Source organism: Oryza sativa, chromosome 7, assembly GCF_034140825.1.
Source record: "Oryza sativa Japonica Group chromosome 7, ASM3414082v1".
In the NCBI taxonomy this organism is placed as follows: Eukaryota; Viridiplantae; Streptophyta; class Magnoliopsida; order Poales; family Poaceae; genus Oryza; species Oryza sativa.
In genome coordinates, this window is record NC_089041.1 from 16,814,945 (window position 1) to 16,841,576 (window position 26,632).

Here is a 26,632-nt window from a genome sequence, read left to right on the forward strand (position 1 = left end):
ATTGTGATTCGATCCTACAAGCATTTGAAACAAATCATTGAATCATATCATATCTTTGAAATTCCTATGGAATGTACTATCTTATAGAGATTTTAAAGAAAACTTAGCAAGAGCTCTGACCTATTGGAAAATTTTCTTTTTTTTGTCTATCTCTCTTATCCGATTCCTATGTTTTTCCTATGTTACAATCAAATAATTTTTCTTATATTTTTGTATTTATCTGTTTCGCACTTGTATTTCAATAATGTGTTTTTTCTATTTTTCTGATTTTCCATTCCTCTATAATTTAAAGGACTTAGTTTATGATAGTGATGGGTGTAGATTTTTTTTTCCAAATTCTTTGTTCGAGAATATGAGATGTGAGATATTGCTACTGCTATGCAGCGACAAAACGGGTCCCATCCGATCACCTGTCCTTACAAAGTGGGCCCAGGATACAGCGACCCAACCAAACCCCGCCGCACACGGTTTCCTCCCTCCCACCCGCGCCGCCACCGACACCTCCCCTACGCCCTAGCTCCTCGCCCCCCGCCGCCGCCGCCGCCGCCGACGACGACGACCGCGCGTGTCCCTCCCTCGCCGGAGTAGTGAGGGGGGCACCGCGAGAATGGATTGCTGCCGGCGCGTGAACCCGTTCCGCGCCTGCTCGCCGCTGCGGGGGCTCGGGTACCTCATGCTGGCCTTCGTGGCCGCCATCGTCGCCGTCTCCTACTACGCCGTCGTCGTCTACACCTGGGGCCCTCTGCTGCTCGGCGGCGGCGCCGCGGCCGGGGCCGCGGCCGTCCTCGTCGCCTTCCACCTACTGGTAAGCGCTGCTTGCCACCCTCTCCTCTCTCTCTGGGTGCCTATTTTTAGTACGCTACGCTGCGAGCGGAATCTGCGATATGTGGCGCTAGACAGAACACTTTAGATTCGATTTCCGTTGAGATCGCGATCTCCCCGCTTCCTCATTGATCACGCGGTGGAGTCCTCTGCTACTGCGGTTTTCGCTTTTCAATTTAGGAATTCTATATGTTACTTCAGCCATTCTTGCCAAATTAGCATCTCAATTACACCATTGGATGTCAGGACTCAGAAGAATTGATTCTAACAAAATATTCCTTTTACACATACAAATTACAGCTTACCTTTACTCTTCACACATGCAATGTTTCTTGCTTGCCAAATTTAACAAATTGTGGCACAACCCGGTAATTATGTGAGAACTAGATTGAATACATTGAATGACAATTCTTATTGGTTGATCAATAGAATTAAAAGTGTTGTTCGGTTTGAAGTGTTGTTCGGTGACTGAGCTATGTGGCACTATGTGTTGGATGTGGTGGTACATATCGCTGCAGGATGAACAAATTGCCAGTTTATTTATTTATTTGGTAAGGATGGGGTCACCCATTGGTGTTGAGCATAAGTTAAATTAGAAGAAAGATGGTTTCACTGGGTCTCGTGATAAGAAAAACATGGTTTTTCTGGTTATGGATTGGCGTGCCACCAAATAATTGAACATTTCTAAACGTGATTAGACAACGTTTGACATTTGGTCTTAATTTAGGTGAAAGTGCATTTCTGTAATTAGAGCGGACTCATGGTTTAAAGGTAAAACCTAGTTTCAGAAGCTGTAACTGAACCCTGATGACCCTGTCCCAATTTCCATTAAGAAAACAGAGTCCAATAAGGTTCACAGCAGTTTGAGTTCCAAGAGACACCATACCATGAGTACACGGCAGTACAGTATCACTGTGCCTCACAAAATCTTGACACTAACCCAGGAACAAAACAGGCTCCCAATCAGGTTGGTGCAGGACTGCAGGTATATGATTTTTGACAGCACTGCCCATTTTTCCTCCATTGTCAAGACCATGATTCCTATAAATGATTGAGGATCCTTTTCTACTGTTGAATTTGTGCACTAAAATATCTGAATATGTCTGCATATATAATCATTTTGGAATGTATTCATTGCACATAGTTTCCTCTTCCATGCCATTTTTTGTTAGATGTTATTATCTGGCAGAATAGATATACCAAATTTGATGGTATGACTTGGTTGACAGTTTCCCTAGTGTTAGATAAACCACATTTGATGATATGACCGGTCTGATAGTTCCATTAATCTTTTTGAAGAATTCTTTTAGTCCTTTTACTCATCATACTAGTATTTTGCTTTTAGTGTTTTCTACTCCCTCTGATTCCAAATGTAGATCACTTTAGAATTCTCTACTCTTCTCTAATTGTGAGTTGTCATATAACCTCGAGATACTCGTCCTCTATTTTTTCTTTTTATGCCCTTGCTAATCAAGAAACTACTCTCATGTATGAATGAGGTACCATTTCCAATGTATAGTAACTACAGGGCAACAAGTACATTTTAACACTTTCTTAATTCCTGTGCACAACTCTAAAGCAACCTATATTTGAAATCAGAGGGAGCATATTATAAGCAAGGAGTTTCGATTCCTGGAAATTTTGAAGGCAAAGAAAATATTGATTCATCCAACTATACTGAGAACAATTCATTTATGCATGACATCTCTAAATGCTATTTAGTTGTTATCATGGACTTTTCCTTTTCTAGAAGGAGAATAATTTACCATGATTGTGTTTGATTGTTTGTCTTAAAACTTCTTCAGGGATCTTGTTTCTTCTGCAGCTTGCAATGATTATATGGTGCTACTTGATGGTTGTTTTCACCGATCCTGGTGCTGTACCTGAAAACTGGAGACATGCTTCTGAAGAGGATGGCATAGGTGTGAACTCTAGGACTATATCATATAATTGGGATGCTACATACCCCAATCCAGAAGGGCAAAGTGCACAAAAATATTGTTCTCGCTGCCAAAATGGCAAGCCGCCTCGTTGTCACCATTGTTCTGTTTGTAAGTCAGCTTTCCTGATAATGACACTTAATCTATAAACTTATACTCACTGTTTTGCATATTCCACATAATTCCTTTTTTACATTAGGCAATCTCCATTTTTCAGCAAAAAAATACATAGAATGTTGTCTGTGATGCACATGATCTAAATTATCTGATTTTTGCAGTACTGTGCTAATCATTGCCCCCTGATCTATATCATTACTTCTCTTGTCATTGTCTTTGCAATGATTGAAGAAATGAAAAATCTGTCAAGTGTCTGTCATAAAACCAAAAGTTAGTGGAAGAAAACAAAGAGCAGTAGCCAGTTATAGTATAGCATATCTAACCGATCACATGTACCATCCAGAAGTGTGGAAGATCCAGCATTAAGATGATATATGCCTTGAGGCAATAAGATTTGGGCGCACCAAATCCAATAATTCACTGTAACCGGTTCACACTGCTAATTTTCCTTTTTGTAGAATGTAGTTCCCTCTGGTTTTCCTCTCCAGTTTCAACCTGGCACTGAGTTCTACTTACAATTTAAGCACTTTTGAACTTTCCAATTGAGATCGAACACTTTCAAACTGCACATTTGAAACTCTGAGAACTGAGATTGAACACTTTAAAATCGAATAATTCGTGCTACTAAAAAATAAGAAAGGACTGGAAACACCAGTTTTAGCTAAAAGAAATGCACAAGTTTCATCCAAAAACTTTGAACTTCAAACATGATAAATTAAACCTCTTGTGCTTGGAGATATAAACTTCCAACTCAATTACTGAAAGACACTCTAGGATACACTTCCATTTCATGCTAACCCGAATAACACAGGTATTTGATTTCTGAGAGTAAGTGGGTACCTTATAAGTTACAACTCCATGAAAGGTAAAGATCAACAGTAGCCAAAAAAAAAATCTGATTTGAAGTTGTTCATATTATAAATAATGTGCTTGTTCACTTTGTTGCCACTTTCAACCTACCACATTTTGGCAATGTCAAATTTTTGCTTATTTTGTCGTTACAAAAACTTGGCCGTGTTGGATGTCTATTGGTTTAAAGCCTTACCAAATTTTGGTAGTGTTTGAGAGTGGAAACTTCCCGAATTACCAAAAGTTGGTAGAGTAGCAATGGTAAGGGTTGAAAGTGACAAGAAAGTGAACAAGCCTTTAGTCTGTATCATGCTTGACTGATTATCTGCCATCTTTTATGCCTTTACTACTAATTTGTCCTTGGAATTTACTAGGAATAAATTCAAGTAATATGTTCATTCTCCTTATTCTTTTTCTGAGCGTGAGATGTTGCCTACGCAGGTAACAGATGTGTGCTCAAAATGGACCATCATTGCGTTTGGGTGGTAAATTGTGTTGGGGCAAGGAACTACAAATATTTTCTCCTTTTCCTGGTACTTCCGAAACACTTTGATTTGCAATTTCTTATCATTTGCATTCATGACAAGTTTTCTATAAAACATCTGTGTTCGGTGAAAGAGAGAAGGTTTGTTTCGTTTTCCACGCGCACGCTTCCCGAACAACTAAACGGTATGTTTTTTTGCAAAAATTTTCTATATGAAATTTGCTTAAAAAATAATATTAATCCTTTTTTGAAGTTTAAAATAGTTAATACTCAATTAATCACGCGCTAATGGCTCACCTCGTTTTGCGTATCTTCTCAATCTTCTCTTTTCCTCTCCTCTCAAACTCAGCAGTCCCTCTGTGTCCACATAGATTTCGATTTTTATAATGCTATAATTTGTTTTATCCATGCTCAACCTATCACTGAATACATACACATTTAGAAAAGTTGGGCAGGGTGCTAATTTCTTCCTTTCGTATTTTGTAGACAACTTGCTTATCTGAACTATACATGGAACATAAATTCCTTGCTAGAATAGACGTAGGAATGTACTCGGTAGTATTGGTTTAGAAAGTGTGCAGTCAAACCTTAAAAACTTTGGCTTCTAGGTATGAAAAAAAAGAAACATTAAGATTTTTTGTGAAAAATATTTTCATAGCATCATATTTTTCATGGATAATGGTCCAATATTTGTGTTGGAGACAAGTGAAACAGAATGGAGGGAGAATGTCTTCAACCCTCTTAAAATATTTTTTCCCTGTAATTTGGGGACCTGAAAAGTATTTATAAAGCCTTAAAGGCTTCAAAATTTTACTCCAGGTTCCACTTTTTTGCTGTACTTTTATTTTATAGTTAGCATGCTCACAAGCTAACAATCAATGTATGATATGCTTGGTGTGTGAGCACTGGCTTTTGCTACTACATAAATTCATAAATTTCATATCAATGAGCAAGACATTCTTCTTCTCTAGTCTCAAGTGCCAAAACATCAAACAAGTCACTGAAGACTATTTTATATTTTCTGTTTACTAGCATCTTCTATAGTATATACTTTATAGACCATTTCTATTTAGCTTCATTAATTCTTTCTATTTTCTATGTAATTGCATTTTGTCTGCCTTTTAGGTATATACATTTGTTGAAACAGTGTTGGATACATTGGTACTACTTCCTTACTTTATTGAGTTCTTCCGAGATGAAAGCAGACGTTCCAGCTCACCTGGCGATATTGCTATTCTATTTGTTACTTTTGGTATCCTCTGCCTTCGAAGCATTTTAACTCGCCTCAAAATTGTGCAAGTTACTTACTAGTAGACCTTTATTGCAGTTCTTAATTTGGCATTTGCACTGAGCCTTCTATGTTTCATTGGAATGCACGCATCTCTTGTTACAAGTAATACGACTTCTATAGAGGTAATTCGGTGAACTATAGATTTTTGCCTTAATGTTTGTAATGCTTATTATCTTAAGAAATGCCTCCATGAAACCTCTAAATTTCATGCTGTCATTTACACTGGAGGACCTGTTAATCAGGATCTAGACACTGTTCTGAATATGTCCACAATTTACTACTAGATTCAAATTGCAATATTTGTTTGTAGGACCATGTATGTACAAATGTTTCAGAACTGTACAATTATTTCAAGTGAGCAGCTCGGTTTGGATAATTTACTCTGTTACCAAAGTGGTAAAGCTAAAGAACTTCAAGTAGTTTATGCATGCAATTCTCAAAGATCAAAGGCATAAATTTCATGAATTTCCTTGCTTGTGATCTGGAGAGCTTAGGAGAGCTAAGATAGCCAAGCTCATGTATGAAGTTGTTACGCACTGATTGGTGTTGAATTTCTTGATCTCTTGGTTGTAAGGGTGCTACTAGGTTGGGTTGAAATGGACTGAATTGGTGGATTTAAGAGTGGATTGATTTTGGGTGGGTTTAAATGGGTTGATGTAAGAATTGGGCTGGTTCGATTTGGTCCTGCTAGTGAAATGGTTTGGATTTTATTGGTATTGGGTGGAGTTTTGTTGGTTTTAAATGGACCGAACGCATGGGCCCAACCAATTCCTGGACCACGGATACTCTTCTGTCCATAGGAGAAGGCGCTGCAATACGCTTTGTCTTTGAAGCATCTAGCTGCTGCCAGCGGCCGGTCGCCTGGTGTGATTCCTGCTCCGCCTTCACCCTCAGGCACCGCCTCGCCACTATAATTACAGCTTCCTGTTACTTGAGGGAGTTTCAAATTACAACAAATGTAAAATAATTCATTAGTAATTTTATGTTGAACTTATACAATTCATTTCACATAATGTTTCTTCTAAGTTGAGATTAATTAAGAAAAGAAAAGTTGGTTGTTTTTTTACCATGATCTTACTTTATTTTATCGCCAGTCCAGTGGTACAAGAGCACCCTGGCTTTTGGTTTGACTTTCTTCAGAATCTGGCCTAGATCCCAATTGAATAATAGCATATCATATTCCTTGCTTGTCATGCCGATGTGTGTTTGATCGAACTTATTTCAGGTCCATGAGCGAAGGAATTCAGTCTCATGGAAGTATGACCTGGGATGGAGAAAAAACTTGGAGCAGGTTTTCTTTACTGCATTTTGAGTTCTCCATCTCCCCTTTTTACATTCCTCATATCAGCAAAATAATTTACTGCAGGTTTTTGGCACCAAAAAGTTGCTCTGGTTTCTTCCATTGTACTCTGCTGAGGATCTGCACAACATTGGAGCACTTCATGGCCTTGAATTCCCTACTCGATCTGATGCAGTCGTCTGACTACATGTACTTCCACCAGCATCTTGTTCAAAATATTCCATATTGCCGACTCACTTGTAGATTAAGCTACCTGATTTCTGTACAGAAATCCATCGTCGTTCTTTCATAGGAAGTGTGAAATGCAATATCATTCTTTTTGTATAGTTTTGTGGTACTTGATCCATGGACCATACTAAATTACACAAAATCATGTTAATTCTTTGGTTGATTTAAACGGCGTGTATCATTTCAATTGAAGATCTTCACAAGGTCATTATGAATATGTCAGCTGACTCGGTGTTATTTGCACGCGTAATGGATGTTCATGGCATTGTTCATGTTCAGTGGATAATTGGATACCGACATTTTAAAATTTGATGTTTTTAAGATAACTGAATAACTTTTTGTCCTCTATTTCAATTATAGATGTCATCAGGCAATAATAAATTTTAGTTGGAACCAACATACAAGGAGTGAAGGACAAAGCTTGTAGAGTTGTAATATGTACTCCTATATGTGATGCATCGTCAAACAAGTGAATAACTCCTGAGCATCTTCATAAGCAAACTCAACTCGTTTCTGCACATCAAATAGAAACAAATAGGAGTATGGTTTGATACTTGGATGCCACAATCTTCCAAGGATTTCTTTCTCCTTATTAAACCTCTTTGGTTCACAGAAAAGTAAAGGCGATATTCCATGACATGACATGACATTTTTATGGCTTAACTTTATAGGAAAATAAACAGCCCAATATCTCGGAAATTTTGCTTTGTGTTCCTTTTTTTTTTTCTTTTCGAGCAGAAAAGAGCTTTCCATTAACTTGAGACGCAGCGTAATCATGGGCCACTGGGTTATAATGGGCCTAACATTTTAGCCTACAAAATTTACAGGCTAGATAAAAAAGGTTATACTGAGATTTAATAGATTTTTGAGTATTTAGCATGTGTTTGGTTTGGGGATAAATCAGACAATATCGTGGGGACACTTACAAACCAATGCCACTAAGGCGTGAGCAACTTTATTACATACTCGAAGAGCAAAAATAAAAGAACAAGAAATGAAACTAATTCTGATCGGGTTCTTCGATTTGTAGATTAGCCCACTAGTGATTGCCAATCGTTTAGTTTCTTTGGTACCATTGAATTAGTTTCAAACACCACATGACTCATGCCATGTTCACTCGCAGCTCTCCGGTCAAACACGCCATGACTTCTGCCTGGAAAGCATCCAACAGGTGAGGTAGTCTACCTACAGCTGCATTAATCACGTCTCCCTGCGGATAGGCAAAATTGCAGTAACATGGATAATCAACTAGATAGAGCTTAGATTAAAGGACATGTGTCGCGTGGGCTAGAGGCACACAAATGTATTCCTAGCCCATGTGCATATTTGCACCGGCTGAATTTTTGGCATAACCGTATACAAAATTGTCATCTTCCTCTTGCTCGTTTTGTTTTCAACCAATGCGGCAAAGCACCATGGCCTGGCAAGGTGATTCCTTATGTTCCACAACCCGATCTGTCCCCTCCTCTGGTCCTCCCTCGTCCCCACCCACTCCGTTGCTTCGCCATGCCGCCTCCTACCTCACCCACCGCCCTCATCCGATTCACCAGCGGCAACACGCCAACCGCTACTCAAGACCAATCAACCACTCCCTCGGTCATCCCTTCAAGCCTTAAGAAAACCCCACCTCCTCCTCCCAATGCCCCGTCCCTCCCACCCACCCCACCTTTGAACCCTAATTCTAAACTAGTCGGAATGCACATTAACCTTTTTCACTGGATAGGTAACTTTTTAAGTACAAACTTCCATATCTTATAATTATATTTTTAATATATAATCATGTATGCCAAACTTTATAATTTAGTAGGTGATTTAAGTAATAGGTAACCTACCAAATTACTTCTTGCTACCGAAGTATGTGAGATCATGTCCAAAACCCCAAGAATTTTGGAACCAAAGGGATTGATTGTTTTTAAATTTTCACATGAGTTAAAAAGAAAATCATATTTAAAGTCAGAGTAACATAATATATATTTTTCATTGACAAAATTTGCTACATGATACTCGAAAAGTTTAGTTAGCTATAAGACATCGTAAGAATCTGAATTTGTTGTTGGGCAATATAAATTCGTAGTATTTTGCTAGTGGACATGCTTCTCGTTAACATAATATTAATCTATCTGAGTGATCAAAAGATAAACATAACAAAGAATGACCTAAGTACCCTTCTCATTTTCACTTCTTTTTTTAAAAGAAGGAATTGGTTCACTTAATCGGAGACAGTCACACATCTCTCTCCCTGGAGCATTCGTGAATGGGGAGGGAGCCACTGGCTAGCATGTTGGTAGCATTTCGGTACTCCGGCTAGTCTCGCTCAGTGGCTTGCAGGCTCTCCTCCTTTGTCACTGCAGGTTGCTCTGCATGACAGTCTAGCTTCTCCATGCAACAATCCAATCTTCTCCACAGCCACCAAGGCATTCTTCTTCAACTTCGATGAAAACTCCAGCGAGCCTGATCTCTTCATGCATAGCTCTATTTAAAATTTTCTTTCACCCATGAGTTCTTATATTAATACTTGCTATATTTCTATTCAAATGGCTTTTATTTTCTTTTATCGTCAATCAAATTGTTGTCTTGGCCTTCGTTCGGACCTTGCACTACTGACTCCATTGGTGTCGAGGGAGATGAAGAAGAGCACGTCCAACTGCTCTCCTGTGGCCTATCCGGTCTCCTTGGCCTCCGCGAGGTTGCAAACTTGGATGATAACCAGTCGACCACAAGCAACAGACTCTCCAGGTGCCGGCATGGTTGACGAGGAGGCTGAATGTGACTGCATGAGGATCTGAATCCTGAGACTCCTCTCTAACGGACACAAAACAACCATGCCTTGCCGTTGGACGGTAGGAGGAGAGGCCATCGATCTATAGAGTTAGTGCATCTTGCGTCCGGCGATCTGCATAATATGAGAAATGGGCTAACCATAAAAATTTAGTTTGGACATAAGGGTAAAATGGAAAACTCATAGGGCTTCTCTCTCCTCAATCGTATGAAAATAATATAATAATGCTCGTGGTGTCTAGAAAGAAAATATCATAATTTTGTAATGTCTAACAGCACTATATTTTCTCAATATGAAGTAGCTAATATCACATCTTTTGAGTTTTATACATACAAATTTTGTCATTTTTATTCCGTTATAACGGCGAGACACACTGCGAATGTAAAAGAGAACGAAAACCAATTTCCCGCCCACAAGAATCTGTAACTAGCGCCCCCCGAAATCGGTTAAACCCTAGAAGAGATCGCGAAGAAGGCAAGCTCGCATCGAATCCAATCCATGGCGGCGCACGACCCCAAGGACGACGTCGACCGCCTCTTCGCCTGCTTCAAGTGCGGCGTCTCCCCTCCCCGTAAGCTCCTGGACCTCGAAAATGGCGATTTCTTTCCCTTTCCCCCCCAAATTTCTGATCCGGCTTTGTTCCAATCGGGTGGATTCAGAGTCGGCGTTCAGGGAGAGGCCGCGGCGGGCGGGCAAGAGGTCGCGGGTAGCGTCCACGGCGGATGGAGGCGGCGGCGGCGGCGGCGGGAGCTCCTCCTCTTCTACTCCTACGCCGGACGCGGCGGAGAAGGTGCGCGTGATGGGGTCTCCATGAGGTTCTAGCTTAGAATGTACGTAAGAGGCAAGTGATGAACTGCTACGATTGTTTTCCCTATCCAGCATGAGGCGCCGTCGTCGGCGGTGATCAAATTTACTGGCCGCAAGCAGATGTCCCCGGTTGTGTTCTACGGTTCCCCGCAAGGTGTCCCGGTGAAGAAGCCGCTCAGCCTGTTGCGGTTGTTGCGGGAGATCCGAATTGATCTCAAGAAGCAAACTGATTTGGTCCCCAGGTCTCTGAACCTCTGATCTGTTCTGATGTTGCATTTGTTCAAAGCAAATGAGCCCCCATTTGTTCTGAATTTTGTTTGTTGGGTGTGCAGTGCCGGTGTTTGGGCAACCTTCCCTAGGCAAGAGGAGGCAATCAGGTTCTGTAAAGCACATGCTTATACCAATGTCTTTAGCTACCAAGATCATTTAAGTGGGCAGAGAAGATTCCTCGTGTCTACATACGATGAGTTCTGGAAAAGGTTGTGACCATGATACATTGTGTGCCTCTGCATTTCTGACATACCTTGTTGATTCCTAATTTTTCTTTTGTGTAATGGCCTATTACTAGAGTTTGGAACATGCCACGCATTCTCATTGATGAAACTAGTCAAATTTCTTGCACAATTGTGCAGAATTATTTTAAACAGAATTATATTTTGTACATTCCCTTATCTCTATATATCCTTTTCTCTTTATCCCTTCCTTTTCTCATTTTCCCCTTATTCATGCAACTTTGTAACTTATCATTTCTATCAACGAAATGGCTATAAGGTAGAGCTGGTTCTACCTTCTTATGTCCGTCCCAAAATATAAGAACCTAAGACTGGATGAGACATTTCCTAGTCTGTCCAGATACATTGTACTAGAAAACGTTTCATCCGATCCTAGATTCTTATATTTTGGGACGGAGGTAGTAAAAAAAAGAAAATTCCATACAAATCTATCTCTATTTGTAAAAGTATAATTGTAGCTATCCATCATTCCATCTATAATCTGGTCCTACCAGGTGTAGGTCTTTCTCTTTTTCCTCCAAGTAACAAAATATTTTAATTTTTAACTAATTTCTAGCCTTGAGAGTGAACGTGGTGGTTCCTTTTAGCCCTCTCTTAATAATATAACATATTAGAATGTTCATCACTTCTTGGCTAATTTAAGATGCTTCTTTTCCTTTTATCTCCATGGATTTATTCTGTTCTATGTTGTGACCTTCTCTAGGTACAATAATATGGATCCGCAGATTCGCCATCACTATGAAGTTATACAGGATGTAAGTATCCATATCTGTATTTTGTTGAAATGGTAAAAATATTATATGCTGCCAAGTAGTAGTTGCATAAAAACGCTTTTCATATGCTTGTTCTTTTTCCCAAACCTGATGGTAATGATGTGATCAAATATTTGGTAAAGCACATACTTGATACCACAACTTCTCTTTTGACGGGAATTCTCCTTCTCTAAGGGCCTTAATTTTGGAATCATGTCCATAGAATCCTGGCCTCAAATTTGCAAATATATTTGTTTGTGCATATCCTCTTAATCATTATTGTTTGGGAATTATTCTGTTACATCATGAAGATAGTGCTATCTTTTAGGATGAGGAATCAACCTGCATATAGTCGTACAAACAAATGTCTGAAAAACGGTCATACCCTAGATAGCCAATAACATGTTACATCAATTTTGATGCTACAGGGTTCACCTTGCCATATTTACTTTGATCTTGAGTTTGACCCAAGATTGAACAAGATGAGAGATGCAGATGAAATGGTGGATATATTGGTTGCAGCCACATTCAGTGCTTTGCATGATAAATATTCCATTGAAGGACAGGAGGAATGGATAATAGAGTTAGACTCGTCTACTGAAGGTGCCTTATTACCTCCTTTTGCATGTGTGTTTAACCTATAAAATTATGTCAATAAGATCAGTGGGATCATTTTATGATGAATAAGATTAGCCTTTGCATCTTCTGGATGGCTAGTTGCCTAATCCTACACAAGGATTTTGTTTTCTATAATAGTCTAATACATTTGTACTGTAGGGCGTTTCTATGAATCATATGTTTTAAGTGGATGCTATGCATGATGAATGGAGACATTGTCTCCGTTGAGCCTAAGCAGTTCTCAAACTTCAGTCTTAAGGTAGGGTTATTCATAGAAGCTGAGGGATATCCAAGTTGAGAAGATAGGAAAAGGAATACTTACCATATTGAACATAGGCCATATTTGAATAAGTTTTAAGAAGAGTTGTAGCAATTGTTCAAGAATTAGTTTGGCTTTTGTGCACTCTATATATGGATTTCATCCACAAGCTAATCCTACATGTGAGTGGGGGGAGAATGAAAGGAAGTTACCTTTTTAATTATCAGGAAGGATCTACTATGCGACCCCCATACCCTTTTTACATTATGTATTGGTCAATCTCAATCGTTGTGACAACCTTATGTGCTGCATACTGGTACTCATATGAAAACTTCTGTTGTTTGCTTAGAAAAGTTCTCACGCCATTTGATCATCCGCATACCGAAGACTGCATTCAAGGACAACTCCCATGTTGGTGCATTTATCTCTGAGGTACTATTCGATCTCAATCTTCAGTTTTATTATCATCAGTAGATTTGTTATTTTCAAGTGCTCTATGTTTTGTTGAGCTAGTTATATTCAAGCAAGGAACAGTTCTAAGTCTATATCTTTCAGCAATGCTCCAAAATAAAACATAGAACAAATATATGAATGAAAATGTTTTGTACCATGGATACATAGTATATGACCCTGACCCTGATAGCAGATACATGGAACATGCTCTCACCTACACTGAGAATAGGATCTAGTTACTCAGTGGAGCATGTTCACCTATTTAATAGTTTCTTTAACTCTTTAGTCTGTCTTCATCCTCCCCATGACGATGGACACAAGTTTTATTTGTTTATCCTCGAAGAGAATCCAGGCTTGCAACTAATCTATTCACTCCAAAATTGAATTTACTTTGTCTTCATACGTCAAGTTTTTGAGGAAAAAAAAATCAAAATGGAATAGGTCTATAGTACGCAGTAAGGCCCATATGAAACACAATGTATTTATGCTAATGAGTTGTTATCTTCTACACTAGAGGTGCTTTGAGCACTTGCACATTTCTGTATTGATGCCAAGTTACAAGTAAAGTAGAAACCTATCTTTGTTCTTGCCATACTTCTGGGCCTCCTGCGTTAGTCAATTCATCTTTTGGTAAAATGAAATGCAACTCTGAAATTAGAAAGAACCAGAATAAATTTCTTCTACTTTACAGGTGTGTACATCAACGCTGACTAGCAATTGATTTGCAATATATATGTTCTGCATATATGTTTGCCAACAAACTTAAGATGTGTATCCTTTTTTCTGGCCATGGGATTTATGTTCAGAACATTTGCCTTTTTTGCTTTGCTTGGTTCAATATAGAATCGACGTGGTTGATTGGAATTTTTTTTCTACACTGAAGTATTGCTCTTCTTTGCAGATCTGCTCACGGATCGCATCTCAGCGTGCAGCTAATCCTAACTTTGATAAACTGTACATTACGAAAGATAGCAGTTGTACAGGTCATGCTGATCATCTCTTTATGGATATTGCTGTTTACTCCCGGAATCGTTGTTTTCGTTTAGCCTTCTCATCGAAGTCTGGGAAGAAGTCATTTCTTGTGGCTACTGAGCGTTTCAAACATAAAAACATGGTGAGACCTTGATCATAAGTTCTTTTCTTTGTTCTCGATAAATATTCCTAATGTCAAGTTTTTGATTTCACATGCCGACTTGTTTCTGTTCTTCAACTACATTAGAAAATTTAATTTCTTCTTGGAGATTTGATGTAAATAAACGTCTCCTATTTCAAATGGTAGAACAATTTTTTGGGGACGGAGAATAATTGTAAGCCTGTAATAGTGATAAAAAGTTGATGGTTTATTGTTTCATGCCATGATGCTGAAATACAGAAATAGTGAAGATGTTCACTTAAAATAGTTGTTTCTTGCTTTTTAAACTTAAAAAGGCTATTTTATATGGCCTTGGACCTGTCAAGTTTTCCTGAAATCAGTAAGAGAAGTACTCTACTAGTTGATCTGGTCCTCGCTAGTGTTGTATTTGTTGACACTTGTAAGCAACACCATTTCTGAAAAAAAAAACATGTGTCTACACAGTGGGAAAGTGATAGTTTTTTCATTTGCTTGTAAATCAGCTCTTTTTGGCACCCCAGTTCTGATAGACTACATAAATTTTGGACTGATGAACCGCCATCAATTTTATATCTATTCCAAGGAGGCTTTTTAGAATAATATCACATTTGTTTTGATAGTCCATAATTGCCCTGTTTTTTTTTTCTTGAACAAGCCAGTTTATCAACACCCTAGTTCAGGAGTAGTTACTAGTTAGTACTGCTTGGTTTCCAGAACCTGATCCATTCTTGAAACCTTTTGATCCATCGGTTACCACAAAAGAGTGTATCACAGATTGTCCTTTCGGTAGTAGGTCCTTGTATAATTTCTAAAACACAGTAGATGAATTTTAATTTAGATCTGCACTGCAGTTTGATATGCCTGCTGGTATGGCTAATCTGCTCAGTACAGCGATCCTAATACTTTATGTTATCTTTTCTGTGTTGTATGTCTTCTTTGCCTTATGTTATCTTCTGTTGACTGCATGTGAACATGGAACATTTTGTCTGAGGAGTTATGACATTTGGATATATGTCACCCCTGCACTCCGACAGCTTGTTTGTCTTAAGGAGTTATGAGATTTGGATATATGTCCCCCCCTGCACTCTGACAGCTTGTTTTAAATGTTACAGAGTGATAAGGAGCTCTTTATGGAGTCACTTATTTGCAGATTAGATGATGACTGTCATAAACTTTTGACATGCAAACTTGATTTAGATTGCAAGAAAACATTGCATTTTGACTCGGAAGCCAGCATGATACGAGTAAGTATATATGCTTTCTTGTATTACCTTGCAACTTTCCTGCTTGGGCATTTTCTGGAATACCCAAAATAAGTTTATTTTTCATCCATCCCACACATACCAATACAAAACCTAAAAGACTCTAATACCCCTACTCTGTCAAATTCCAATGCAACTATTTATCACTTTATCTATTTCCAATATAATTATTCCCTATTTTCACAAACTCTGATGCAGGTTTTGTTTGACGTATTTTTTGACCAGCTAGCTATGTGGCTTAGAAGTTGCAATAAATGACTCGTGCATTTTGAAGCTTCACTATTTCTGAATTTTGTATTGAAAATTTACAAATATATTGGTTGTTACAAAAGTGTCCTACATTTTGATCCTTCACTAATTCTGAATAGTTTATTGAAAATTTACAAAATATTGGTTGTTACGAAAGTGTCCTATTGGTTAAATGTGTCACGTGCTTCTTATAAGTCCTGTACCAAATATACTTAAATATTCTGTTGATTTTGTTATATTAATTGGTTGTCTAATGTGCTGTGGTTAGATTCAAGGAAGAAACAGCAAGGACTCCATTGGTACCTATCGAAATGATTTTCCTGTTTCAAATACTTATGGGATATCTCCTTTTCCAGCTCTGGATGTCTTTATTGAATCTATAGCTTCTTTTGGAAATGTCTCAGGTGGTTTATCTTCCTCTCAATTACCCCTCTTTCTTATTGATAATCAATCAGTCATCAGGACTCTGTTTCACTATGTTTCTCTCGGTCTTTCTGGAATTCGAAGGGTGTATTTATGTGCATAGTCAGCTCAAATAGCTTGGTATGGGTCAAGTGGTTTGTTAAATTTTTGTGTGAAAAACATTAGTGAAGCCAGAGTAGTATACTCCATAAAATTCTTGAACTTTCCCTATCTCCACTTGATGCAGATACTACTCTACATTATCTAAAAAGGATGCCATTATGCATTATCTACCCAGGATCCCTCCACCGTCAAAATTTGACTCTGCACACCAATACTGATGACTTTCTGCCCTGCTCCAATTATGTTATTAGACAATATATTGTATTGGTCTTATTTCTTGTAGTACTGTCATTACTTGCATTTTAGGCAAAAGATTAACAACGCTGCATCCCAGGAAATACGAGCTGCACACTTTCACTATATCTTAAAGATTTCTGCACCCATCTCTGCAGGAAAAATTAGATGCTGGTACTGGTTTTCACATTATGGTTTGATGATTTATAGTATGTCAAGGAGTAGATACTGTGAGCATATTGGAAGAGAACATAAAAGCAATCATGGTAACAATTTACCTTTGTTCTGTTCAATCTTCTTGTACATTAGTGCATTACTTCGTTAATGCTGATGGAAATTTTGTGCAATGAGTAGAAAAAAGGAGAGTTATATTTATGCTTCTACAGTCTTATTATGATACCTACTTCACTATTTGCTCTTGCTATCACATGCTTTTGTTATTTCTTTATTCCTTGTCAGTATTTTTTTTGTAAAAACGCATGCACCGTATAGTGGTTTTTATCTTTTTCGTTTTCTTCTCTTATATCTTCTATTTAATGTTTGACACTTTATCTGGAAATGTTTTACATGTCTGTTAAGCAAACCAATCTTGTGTTTTGTTTCCTCACCTGTTTACTACGGTGCAAAATAGTTAACTGCATTGTAAGTTGATTTCATAATATCTCTATTTATTTGAACAGAATAACGCTGTGATAACAAAATTATGCAAATTGTTAGTTTATGCTACCATGATATCCGAATCACTGACATGCAACCTCACTCCATGCCGTTCTATCGTTCGAATATATTATTGGTCCTATTCACATTAGCTAATCACTAGCCGTGCTTGTGCAACAGTAATGTATATTGTTGAATTCCAGAGAGCTGCATATTACCAAAAGTGTTATGACCCTGACTGCCAAGGTAAAGCACGGGAAGATACTCCATAAGTTCTCACTTATACATGATCCTTTTTTCTCTTATCATCATCACTTTGGAATAGGTTACCGTTCTCCATTGCGCCCTGTTCCCTGGGACGTGATTCCTGAGCTCAGCTCGATATCCGATTCAGCCCAGAGGGAATATCAGGGGGAAGTTGTAGAGATCAACATTGAGGGGAGGAACAGGAATGATGAGTACCTTTGCAATGGGACGAAATCAGTTACAGAGAGCGGTGAGGATGATCCGAGCTGGTGGGAAGAAGCGGTGAAATTTGCTGACAGCATCGAGAACACCGATCATGGTCCTGACACACGTGACCAAGTTGGTAGTCTCTTCTGTTGTCTTCTTCTTCTTCTTCCCGCTAGTATTTCCAAACGTGCTATCACAGAAACTGCCATCCATGTATGCGCGCAGGACAAGGATTGTGATGACGCAGACTGGTGGATGGATGCTGAAAGGATTATGGTGCAGATTGAGGAACAGATAGGGTCACAGAGCAACGCATAGCCGTCCCTTCAGGTACGCGTCCCTGAACACGTTTGTGTTATAGTGTAGCTGCCCAGAAGAAAACACGATGTACATAAAGGCAATCATGATGCATATTTGTACTCCTAATCCTGTGGTGGTGCCTTCCATGTTTACTGGATATAGAAATTATAAGAAATTTCTGACCCTCTAGCAGTGGAGGCAACAACCTGCAGATGTACTGTTCTTCTAGTCTGCTAGGATATGGCCAAGCTATGAATATAGCTGTGGCGGACAGCCATACTGTTGTTTAAGTTCTAGGCTTCTAGCAAAAAGCTAGAGTGCTACTCTCCCCGTCCCAAAATATATATACGGGGTATATATAGTATAAATTTGAACTACAAAATTAGCTATATTTTTAAGGACGGAGGGAGTATTAGGATGGTTTTCTCTGAATTTTCAGTTTGCTCGTCAAGAATCAAGATGCGAGCTGAATGAGGCGGGTCGACCGTCTCGAGCCGTAGAAGTGTCGATCTTTTTGCCCCCAAATTCTCCATTCCACACTTGCGATCTGATATGTAACCGCCTGATGGTAGTAGGAATAAAAGCTGTCGTCTTCGCATAAAAAATAATCTTAATCCTCTAGGTAAAGCAATAAATCTGATCAATCCGGTGAATAGCTGAGCTGTCCAAATTGAAGGGTCACGCCCAGCAGTTAATTTTGAGGGACCCAAACTTTTAGCAGTTCTCTCGAACTCTTGATGAGGTCGATCCCGATGAACTGACTGGTTTATTACTGGTGGTTACTTCGTACTCCATTACACTGGGGAACTTATCCATGACCAAATTCTTGGGCAAACTTTTTATTTAGACAAAAGGCAAGATGCCCTGCTTTTGATTGAAAGCAAAGTTTGTGGCTGGGGAGACCAGCGTTCATTTTAGCACAGTTCACAGAGACAGACACAGCAACCAACTCACATAAGTTCATTTTGGGACAGTGACTGGCTAATCAAAACTCAACTCACTAACAGAAGAGCAAAAGGAAATGGAAAACACATCAGGCCAGCGATGACTTCAACGCTCACTTTGTGGATGCATCCGGCCTGCCGCTTCAAGCAACCAGGATATTACGCACTCCAGCTTCAGGGCCTTCTTTTGCTTCATTAGAATCCTCCACTGTTATAACAAGGAAACAAGTCCATAAATCACAGTTAGAGGGGTCGAAACATTCTTATCTCTAATCAATTTAGTTATCTTAGCTCTTTCAGGGAATCTTCTCTAGAGCCCTACCTGGAGTACTAGGATCTTTCCTTATTCCTCCCAGAGACTGATCATGTCATTCCAGGTAATGCACAGCTGCCAGCTGATCGCAGCTAAGATTACAAAACTCATTCTATTCACAGACACATCAGAAACATGTAACACTAGAGAGAAAATAACTTTCAAAGCATCCCTGCAAATGCACCATACAAATCTAGCAATTGGACATCTAAAATCTACATGCTAAGCATTTTCTATATTCCCACACAGCTCACAATACTCAGAGCCCTCCCAGTTTCTTTGTTTCAGTTGTTCGGTGGTTTGGATCCTGTCCTTCATGGCTAACCACAGGAAATGCTTTTGTTTTAGAGGGACAGGGGAAAGCCAAAGCATAGTTAGGCTATTGGAGCTTGGCTGGCGCGAAACATATTGCGAGATTATTACCATGAGGAATAGAAAGGTGGTCTGGCGTGCAAGCTTGTTTGTAGTTAGAATTGTACAGTTTTTTTTTTCCTTTTCTATGTAATTTAACTCCTATCAATGTAACGTCATCCAATCTGTTTGGTCGTTCGGGAAAAAAAAAGCCAAAGATTCTTAGCATGATATTGGGGAATCTCCTTGCTATTACTCAAACAAGCATGAAACGTATGCTTGCATATTCGTCCATAGGGCAAATCGGATATGTAATTATTGGAATAATTGTTGGAGACTCAAATGATGGATATGCAAGCATGATAACTTATATGCTTTTCTATATCTCCATGAATCTAGGAACTTTTGCTTGCATTGTATTATTTGGTCTACGTACCGGAACTGATAACATTCGAGATTATGCAGGATTATACACGAAAGATCCTTTTTTGGCTCTCTCTTTAGCCCTATGTCTCTTATCCCTAGGAGGCCTTCCTCCACTAGCAGGTTTCTTCGGAAAACTCTATCTATTCTGGTGTGGATGGCAAGCAGGCCTATATTTCTTGGTTTCAATAGGACTCCTTACGAGCGTTCTTTCTATCTACTATTATCTAAAAATAGTCAAGTTATTAATGACTGGACGAAACCAAGAAATAACCCCTTATGTGCGAAATTATAGAAGATCCCCTTTAAGACATCGTAGGATTACTAACCCCTCTAAAGGTAAGGGCTTGGTACATTGCTTGGTAAATTCTTGGCAAAATGGGGAACTGATCCACGCACATCGCCTGATCCTGATATTCCCTACCACAAGCTCACAACCGATAGCATCGAAGATAACCCATTTTATTAAACATTACCCTGCAATCAAACACCCCCTCTCCAAATAATCGTGGCAGGTCTAGCAGCATCTCTACAAGAACAGGTGATCAATTTAAAAACATTAAGATCTGATTATATTGCTGCCAAACTCAAGAACATCTGGATCACCAGATAAATCTTTTATATCGTCCTGCCACAACCTGACGGGAATTTGTCCTCGCATCATTGCTCATGCTTAACAATTTTTAAATCGTCAACCTTTTAGTTTGGGAGAAAGGCATCCTCGTGTCCCATGCACGATGATATATATCGTGCATATGAACTTCAAACTCCATTTTGGCAATGCATGGTAAGGGGAAAAAATAACATATCCATCATCATGGAATCTAGGTTGGGCAGCCAGCCAATATAATCTCTTAATATCTTAATATAAGTATGCGTGCTCGTGTTCCTTACATAAGCATGAAAATTGAAGTGTGTCAACAGAATTGTACATTTAACGTGACACCAGCTGTATATTTGCTTTTTTTTCTTTGACATCCTCTAATTTTGACGATAAGACGAAATGTTTAGTTAAGAAAAAATAATTTCGTAATACCTTTGTACTTAGGCCGAGTTTAGTTCCAAATTTTTTTCTTCAAACTTCTAACTTTTCCATCACATCAAAACTTTCCTACACACATAAACTTCCAACTTTTTCGTCACATCGTTCTAATTTCAACCAAACTTTCAATTTTGGCATGAACTAAACACACCCTTATTACTATGTTATTTTAGGTGCCAGATATATAATGATATTATTTTAGGTGTATCGAAGATACATGCATGATGATAGAAGTTAAATTAGTTCCTACAGTGGAATCCTGGTAAAGCATCCTTTTATTTAACTGCTATCAGAATATGATCATCTTCATCCTACGTTGTAGAATCTTAATATTCTCCTGACTACTTTTAATATTTAATATTCTGTAAACCCAAGCCAAACCAGGAGAACGTGCTTTGAACCGAGCTGCGGAGCCACTAGCCGGCGACAGTCTGCGTCTCGTCGGTGAACACATAATTAATTAATATATTTTTTTCAAACATGGTACAAACATGCACTCATATGGAGTAAATTCGTGTGCACTCACTCATATAGCGCACACGCGTACTCGCTACTCTTACGACTACCTCTAAAGAGCTGACATATTCTAAGATTAATGAAATCATAATTAGGATCTGTGTAGACTGTAGCTAAAATAAACCTTACCAAATTTTGATAATGCTAAAATTTTGGCAAGTTGACAATATTACCAAAATTTTTGGTAGGATTTCTTATGTATTTACTAAATTTGACAACAAACTAAATATAGATATTTTTTTGGCAACTTTGCCAAAAAATGGTATAGTTAAAAATGGCATCAATCTGGCCACTTAATATTACTTTGATATTGTTATAAAAATTAAAAGCATATACTTCTTTAAGCAAATACTTAACCGGGCTCTGTATATTTTTGGCCCGGTCACTAACCAAGCGTGAGCAATACTCCATCCGTCCTTAAAAAAAATAATCTACATAAATAATTGATCCATTGTAATACAACGAATAACGAATATGAATAGGGACTATTTAAATTTGCTATATTAGGATGGATGACATAGGTGGTGTTTAAAAGTCCTGAAGATAAAGATGAAGATGAAGATTAAGTGTTTTACGCAAAACAATGTTGTAATAACATGTGATTAATTGAGTTTTAATTATTCCAAACTTAAAAAATAGATTAATCTGATATTTTAGAACAACTTTCATATATAAAGTTTTCGCACGAAATGCACCGTTTAGCAGTTTAAAAAACGTATGCACCGTTTAACAGTTTAAAAAACGTGGCACGAGTATCCAAAATTTAATCCAACTTTTATTGGAGAAAAAATAGGGCCATAGATTAGGTTTTATGTGACGAAGGGAGTAGCTAGTAATCCTACGTCTAAACCAAACATTTTGGTTCGAACCAACGTGACGGCCAGATGGAGCATCCAGGGGAGGGGGCGGCACCATGTATTCGTACTAGATAAAATAGAGAATTATTCTCGTGGGTCTCATCATTCCTAAATTATGTGAAAAAGCGTTGCTCAAAGAATAATCGAACAGGTATTTTTTTGTTGTGGGTCCATGGCCGATCTTTGGTACGTGAACTAGCATTAGAGATTCCCTTATTAGGATGATAACTAGGATTCTCTCGTCGTAATTTCCAGAATGCGACAACGGCAATACTATTGGGTATTGGATTTTCTGTCAGGATTCTGATTTCAACAGTAAAATGATATCTTTAGATTTTATTTCTGAAATATTTCGTGATACAATGGTATAAACTATAGGTGTTTTCGAGGTAAACTTTGAGAAGGGGGACATGGAGTTCCTGTTTCATATTAAGAAGAACAAAAAATTAGAAGAAAAACCATACAACTATACGATTTATTGATGAAAAACCGTCACAAAACCCAACTCTGGTCATCTAAACAACAGACCATAGCAAAACAAGCGAAACCGACAAACCACCTATGCGCATGGCGATGGAAATTAGTTGTCAGAAAAGTATTCTTTAGCACTCTGTGATGTAAAATAGCACATATCTCCTCTTTTCTACCAAGGATTTTTTTTGCAAAAACTGCTAAATCTTCCCTGCCACACAGTAATAGAATCTCATATCCACAGTTTGTCTAAAGTCAAAACTGAAAACGGCCTTTTATTTCCTGTTGGTAGCTTCTATGCCTCATGTTTCTGCTAAGGCATATCCGTTTATTTCAATAGAAATGGGAGGGGATAATCTCTCTAGTTTAAAGAGGAATGGAAGGTTATGCTATTTTAGAATCAAATTTGAAAATATACTTTGTTTTTTCATATTTTACGTTTATATACATGTCTGGGATTAATTTGCAAAAATATACCTAATCCGCAGAACGGTTGCGCGGGAGCGATGGCAAACCGCAGACTGGGAAAGCGGGAGCGGAACCCGAGCCGGTCGCGTGAAACCGGGATGCGCGACCGAGCCGGTCCCGCAGTGCCGATGTGCGGGAGCGATGGCGCCCTCGGCCGCGTGGCGGTACCGCGGAACGGCTACGCGGGAATGCGTAGGCGGCTGTGTTATTCCCCCAATTTTTCTAACTCATCTCCTTTTTCCGCACACGCTTTCCAAAGTGCTAAACGGTGTATTTTTTGCAAAAAGTTTCTATATGAAAGTTGCTTAAAAAAATCATATTAATCCATTTTTGAAAAAAAAATCTAATAATTAATTAATCACGTGCTAATGGACTGCTTTGTTTTCCGTGCGGGAGATGTGTTCGCTGTTTGGGGGAATGATGCATGCGGAAGAGTCGGTCCCGCACATCTGGCGTGCGGGAAAGAGGCTGGTCCCACGCATCCATTATGCGGGAGCGTGCCAGCTCCGGGCATCGCCCAAAAAACCACGTTGCTCCTGCAGGACTAGCGCGGTACTGCATCCCCGGCCTGCGGGACCGGCTCGGTCCCGTATCCCGGTTCCGCTGGACCGGCTTGGGTTTCGCTCCCACATCCCTATTCTGCAGGTCGTCCTCGTTCCCGCGTAGCCGTTCTGCGGATTGGGTATATTTTTACAAATTAATCTCATGCATGTATATAATCACAAAATATGAAAAAAAGTAATATATTATCAAATTTTATACATACGTCCCTCTCGGAACGATGCTCGTTGCACGCATTAGCTCTAGAATCACTATAGTTATCCGAGTAGCACGTACAATCAAACAAACGACAACTGATTTATCGATCGATGTAGAAGCCCTATATATAAAAGCAGAGCCTATCCCTCATCGCTGAGCCACACGCACAAACTGCACAATCAAATCAAGCGTTGGAGAGAGGAAGAAGGTAAGCTAAGCAAAGCAAGCAAAGCTAGAGAGAAAGTGACAGCAGCAATGGCGGGGGGCGAGCTTGTGCTGCTGGACTTCTGGGCGAGCCCGTTCGGGCAGCGGTGCCGCATCGCGCTGGCGGAGAAGAAGCTCCCCTACGACTACTCCGAGCAGGAGCTCCTCGGCGCCAAGAGCGACCTCCTCCTCCGCTCCAACCCCATCCACGCCAAGGTCCCCGTCCTCCTCCACGGCGACGGAGACGGCCGCGCCGTCTGCGAGTCCCTCGCCATCCTCGAGTACCTCGACGACGCCTTCCCGGACGCCACCCCTCGCCTCCTCCCCTCCGCCGCCGACGACCCGTACGCGCGCGCCCGGGCCAGGTTCTGGGCCGACTACGTCGACAAGAAGGTGTACCCGGTGGGGACGCGGCTGTGGAAGGTCAAGGGGGAGGAGGGCGTACGCGCGGCGGCGGGGGCGCGCGGCGAGCTGGTGGAGGCGCTGCGGACGCTCGACGGCGAGCTCGGGGAGAAGGAATTCTTCGGCGGCGAGTTTGGGTTTGTGGACGTGGCGCTGGTGCCGATGATGCCGTGGGTGTACAGCTTCGCGAGGTACGGCGGGTTCAGCGTGGAGGAGGAGTGCCCGCGGGTGGCGGCGTGGGCGCGGCGGTGCATGGAGCGGGACAGCGTCGCCGGCAGCCTCCGCTCGCCGGAGGAGATCTACGACTTCATCGGCCTCCTCAGGAAGCACTACGGCATCGACGACTAGCTACGCTATTGTGTGTACACCTTAATTTGGTTGTTATTATTACTGCTATTTACTCATTTAACTACTTGTCGTAATTAATCAAGGTCGTTCAAAATAACTTGTTTAATTTCGCCGGCTGGCAGGTTCAAGTAATTTGTATTTGAAGTTTACAAGCGTAAACTGTACTCTCCGATCATTACTTTACACTTTAAAAGAATTAAGAAATAAGAAAGATAGATTCACCTTCCTGTTCCATTCATCTCATCTTCTTTGTCCTCACTCTCTCTCTCACGGTATCGAATAAGGCGTTGGGAAGAATTTTAAGTTTGTTTGTCGCATCGGATATACGGATACATATTTGAAGTATTAACCGTAGTCTAATAATAAAACAAACTACAGATTTCACCAGAAATCTGCAAGACAAAATTATTAAGCCTAATTAATCTGTCATTAGTAAAATATATTTCCTTTCTCATTCAGAGCCTCTATTCTACCTACATGTTTTATGAAGTTTTAAACTACAGCCTAACATGTATACTACTAATTTATATATGTAACTTTATCCGTATAAACTTTATATATACTAATTTTGTACATAGAAACTTTATGTATGCATATTTGTAACTTATTATATATAAACTTTACACGTGTAAACTTTCAACGTAGATTTGTTTTCTAAAAAAAATATATAACTGGTTTTTAAATAAAATAATAAGCTCAGAAAGAAAAAATATTCAATATCTTTCTACTGTATTAAAGTGGGCCAAAGTAGAAAGTAGAATTTATTCAAGTATATTTGTAATATAGTTTTTGAAATAAAACAATTTAGACACATGCAAACTTAAAAAATGGTGTGGACCTCCTTACGTACACAATAGAAAAGTCAAGAAAAACAAAGAAGTGCATGGCAGCATGGCATGGGGGCCTCCGATGATTTATATCCCCTGGGTCCCACCTTGAAAATGATGTGACATATGCAACCCGGACAAGTAGTGCTGTAGTGGAAGACTGGAAGGAATCGGAAGAAAAAAAACGCAGGAAGTGTTTGTGCAGGGATAACCCTCACCAATTAGCTTTTCCATCTAACGTATGTTCAGGTCACGCTGAAATTGAAAGCTTGGTTGAAATTGGAATGATGTGACGGAAAAGTTAAAAGTTTGTGTGTAGGAAAGTTTTGATGTGATGTAAAAATTGGAAGTTTGAAGAAAACTAAACTCGGCCCCGGTCTCCCCATCTCCCATCTTTTAGGGTGTGTCTAGTTCACACCAAAATTGAAAGTTTGAATGAAATTGGAACGATGCGACGGAAAAATTAGAAGTTTGTGTGTGTATGAAAGTTTTGATGTGATGGAAAAGTTGGAAGTTTAAAGAAAAACTTGGGAATTAAACCCGGCCTTATTCAGATATTTTGTAGGTAAGAGAATTCTCATCACACAAAAAATAATTATTGCTTTAAAATCATTTATCACTTTTTATTGTTCTGTATCATTGAATTCATTCAGATTGATTATTCGTTGAATTCATTTGTTGATTAGCTATGTTTAACTCGTAAAA

At 39.3% G+C, this 26,632-nt stretch overlaps 3 protein-coding genes across 13 annotated transcripts; all 3 read left to right on the plus strand.

Moving 5' to 3' along the window:
* Window positions 1-382: 382 nt before the first annotated feature.
* On the plus strand, window positions 383-7,268 carry LOC4343180 (probable protein S-acyltransferase 12). 2 transcript variants are annotated; one of them, XM_015792416.3, is made up of 7 exons: window positions 383-805; window positions 2,648-2,873; window positions 4,170-4,261; window positions 5,338-5,464; window positions 5,540-5,625; window positions 6,729-6,794; window positions 6,870-7,268. In XM_015792416.3, exons 1-7 carry the CDS (start codon window positions 608-610, stop codon window positions 6,984-6,986), a joined length of 912 nt encoding a protein of 303 aa, XP_015647902.1. In that variant the 5' UTR covers window positions 383-607; the 3' UTR covers window positions 6,987-7,268. The 2 variants fall into 2 exon arrangements, with proteins under 2 accessions (XP_015647902.1, XP_066168665.1); XM_066312568.1 differs by lacking the exons at window positions 6,729-6,794; window positions 6,870-7,268 and adding an exon at window positions 5,814-6,569.
* Window positions 7,269-10,222: 2,954 nt separating this feature from the next.
* On the plus strand, window positions 10,223-19,992 carry LOC9272191 (uncharacterized). 10 transcript variants are annotated; one of them, XR_001547289.3, is made up of 16 exons: window positions 10,223-10,381; window positions 10,470-10,600; window positions 10,690-10,859; window positions 10,950-11,096; window positions 11,833-11,884; window positions 12,310-12,484; window positions 13,108-13,190; window positions 14,113-14,325; window positions 15,435-15,566; window positions 16,102-16,237; window positions 16,751-16,858; window positions 17,430-17,495; window positions 17,575-17,834; window positions 17,928-18,032; window positions 18,977-19,323; window positions 19,608-19,992. XR_001547289.3 is itself a non-coding variant. In XM_015789821.3 (15 exons), the coding sequence occupies exons 1-14, from the start codon at window positions 10,309-10,311 to the stop codon at window positions 18,018-18,020; spliced, it is 1,839 nt and encodes a 612-aa protein (XP_015645307.1). In that variant the 5' UTR covers window positions 10,223-10,308; the 3' UTR covers window positions 18,021-18,032; window positions 19,608-19,992. The 10 variants fall into 10 exon arrangements, 5 of the variants coding, with proteins under 5 accessions (XP_015645307.1, XP_066168182.1, XP_066168183.1 ...); XR_010742313.1 differs by having other exon boundaries at window positions 19,238-19,323; XR_001547293.3 differs by lacking the exon at window positions 18,977-19,323 and having other exon boundaries at window positions 17,575-17,838.
* A 4,132-nt stretch (window positions 19,993-24,124) lies between these two features.
* LOC4343183 (probable glutathione S-transferase GSTU1) lies at window positions 24,125-25,334 on the plus strand. The gene has a single exon (XM_015789778.2). It carries the CDS (start codon window positions 24,402-24,404, stop codon window positions 25,098-25,100), a length of 699 nt encoding a protein of 232 aa, XP_015645264.1. The 5' UTR covers window positions 24,125-24,401; the 3' UTR covers window positions 25,101-25,334.
* Window positions 25,335-26,632: the final 1,298 nt, after the last annotated feature.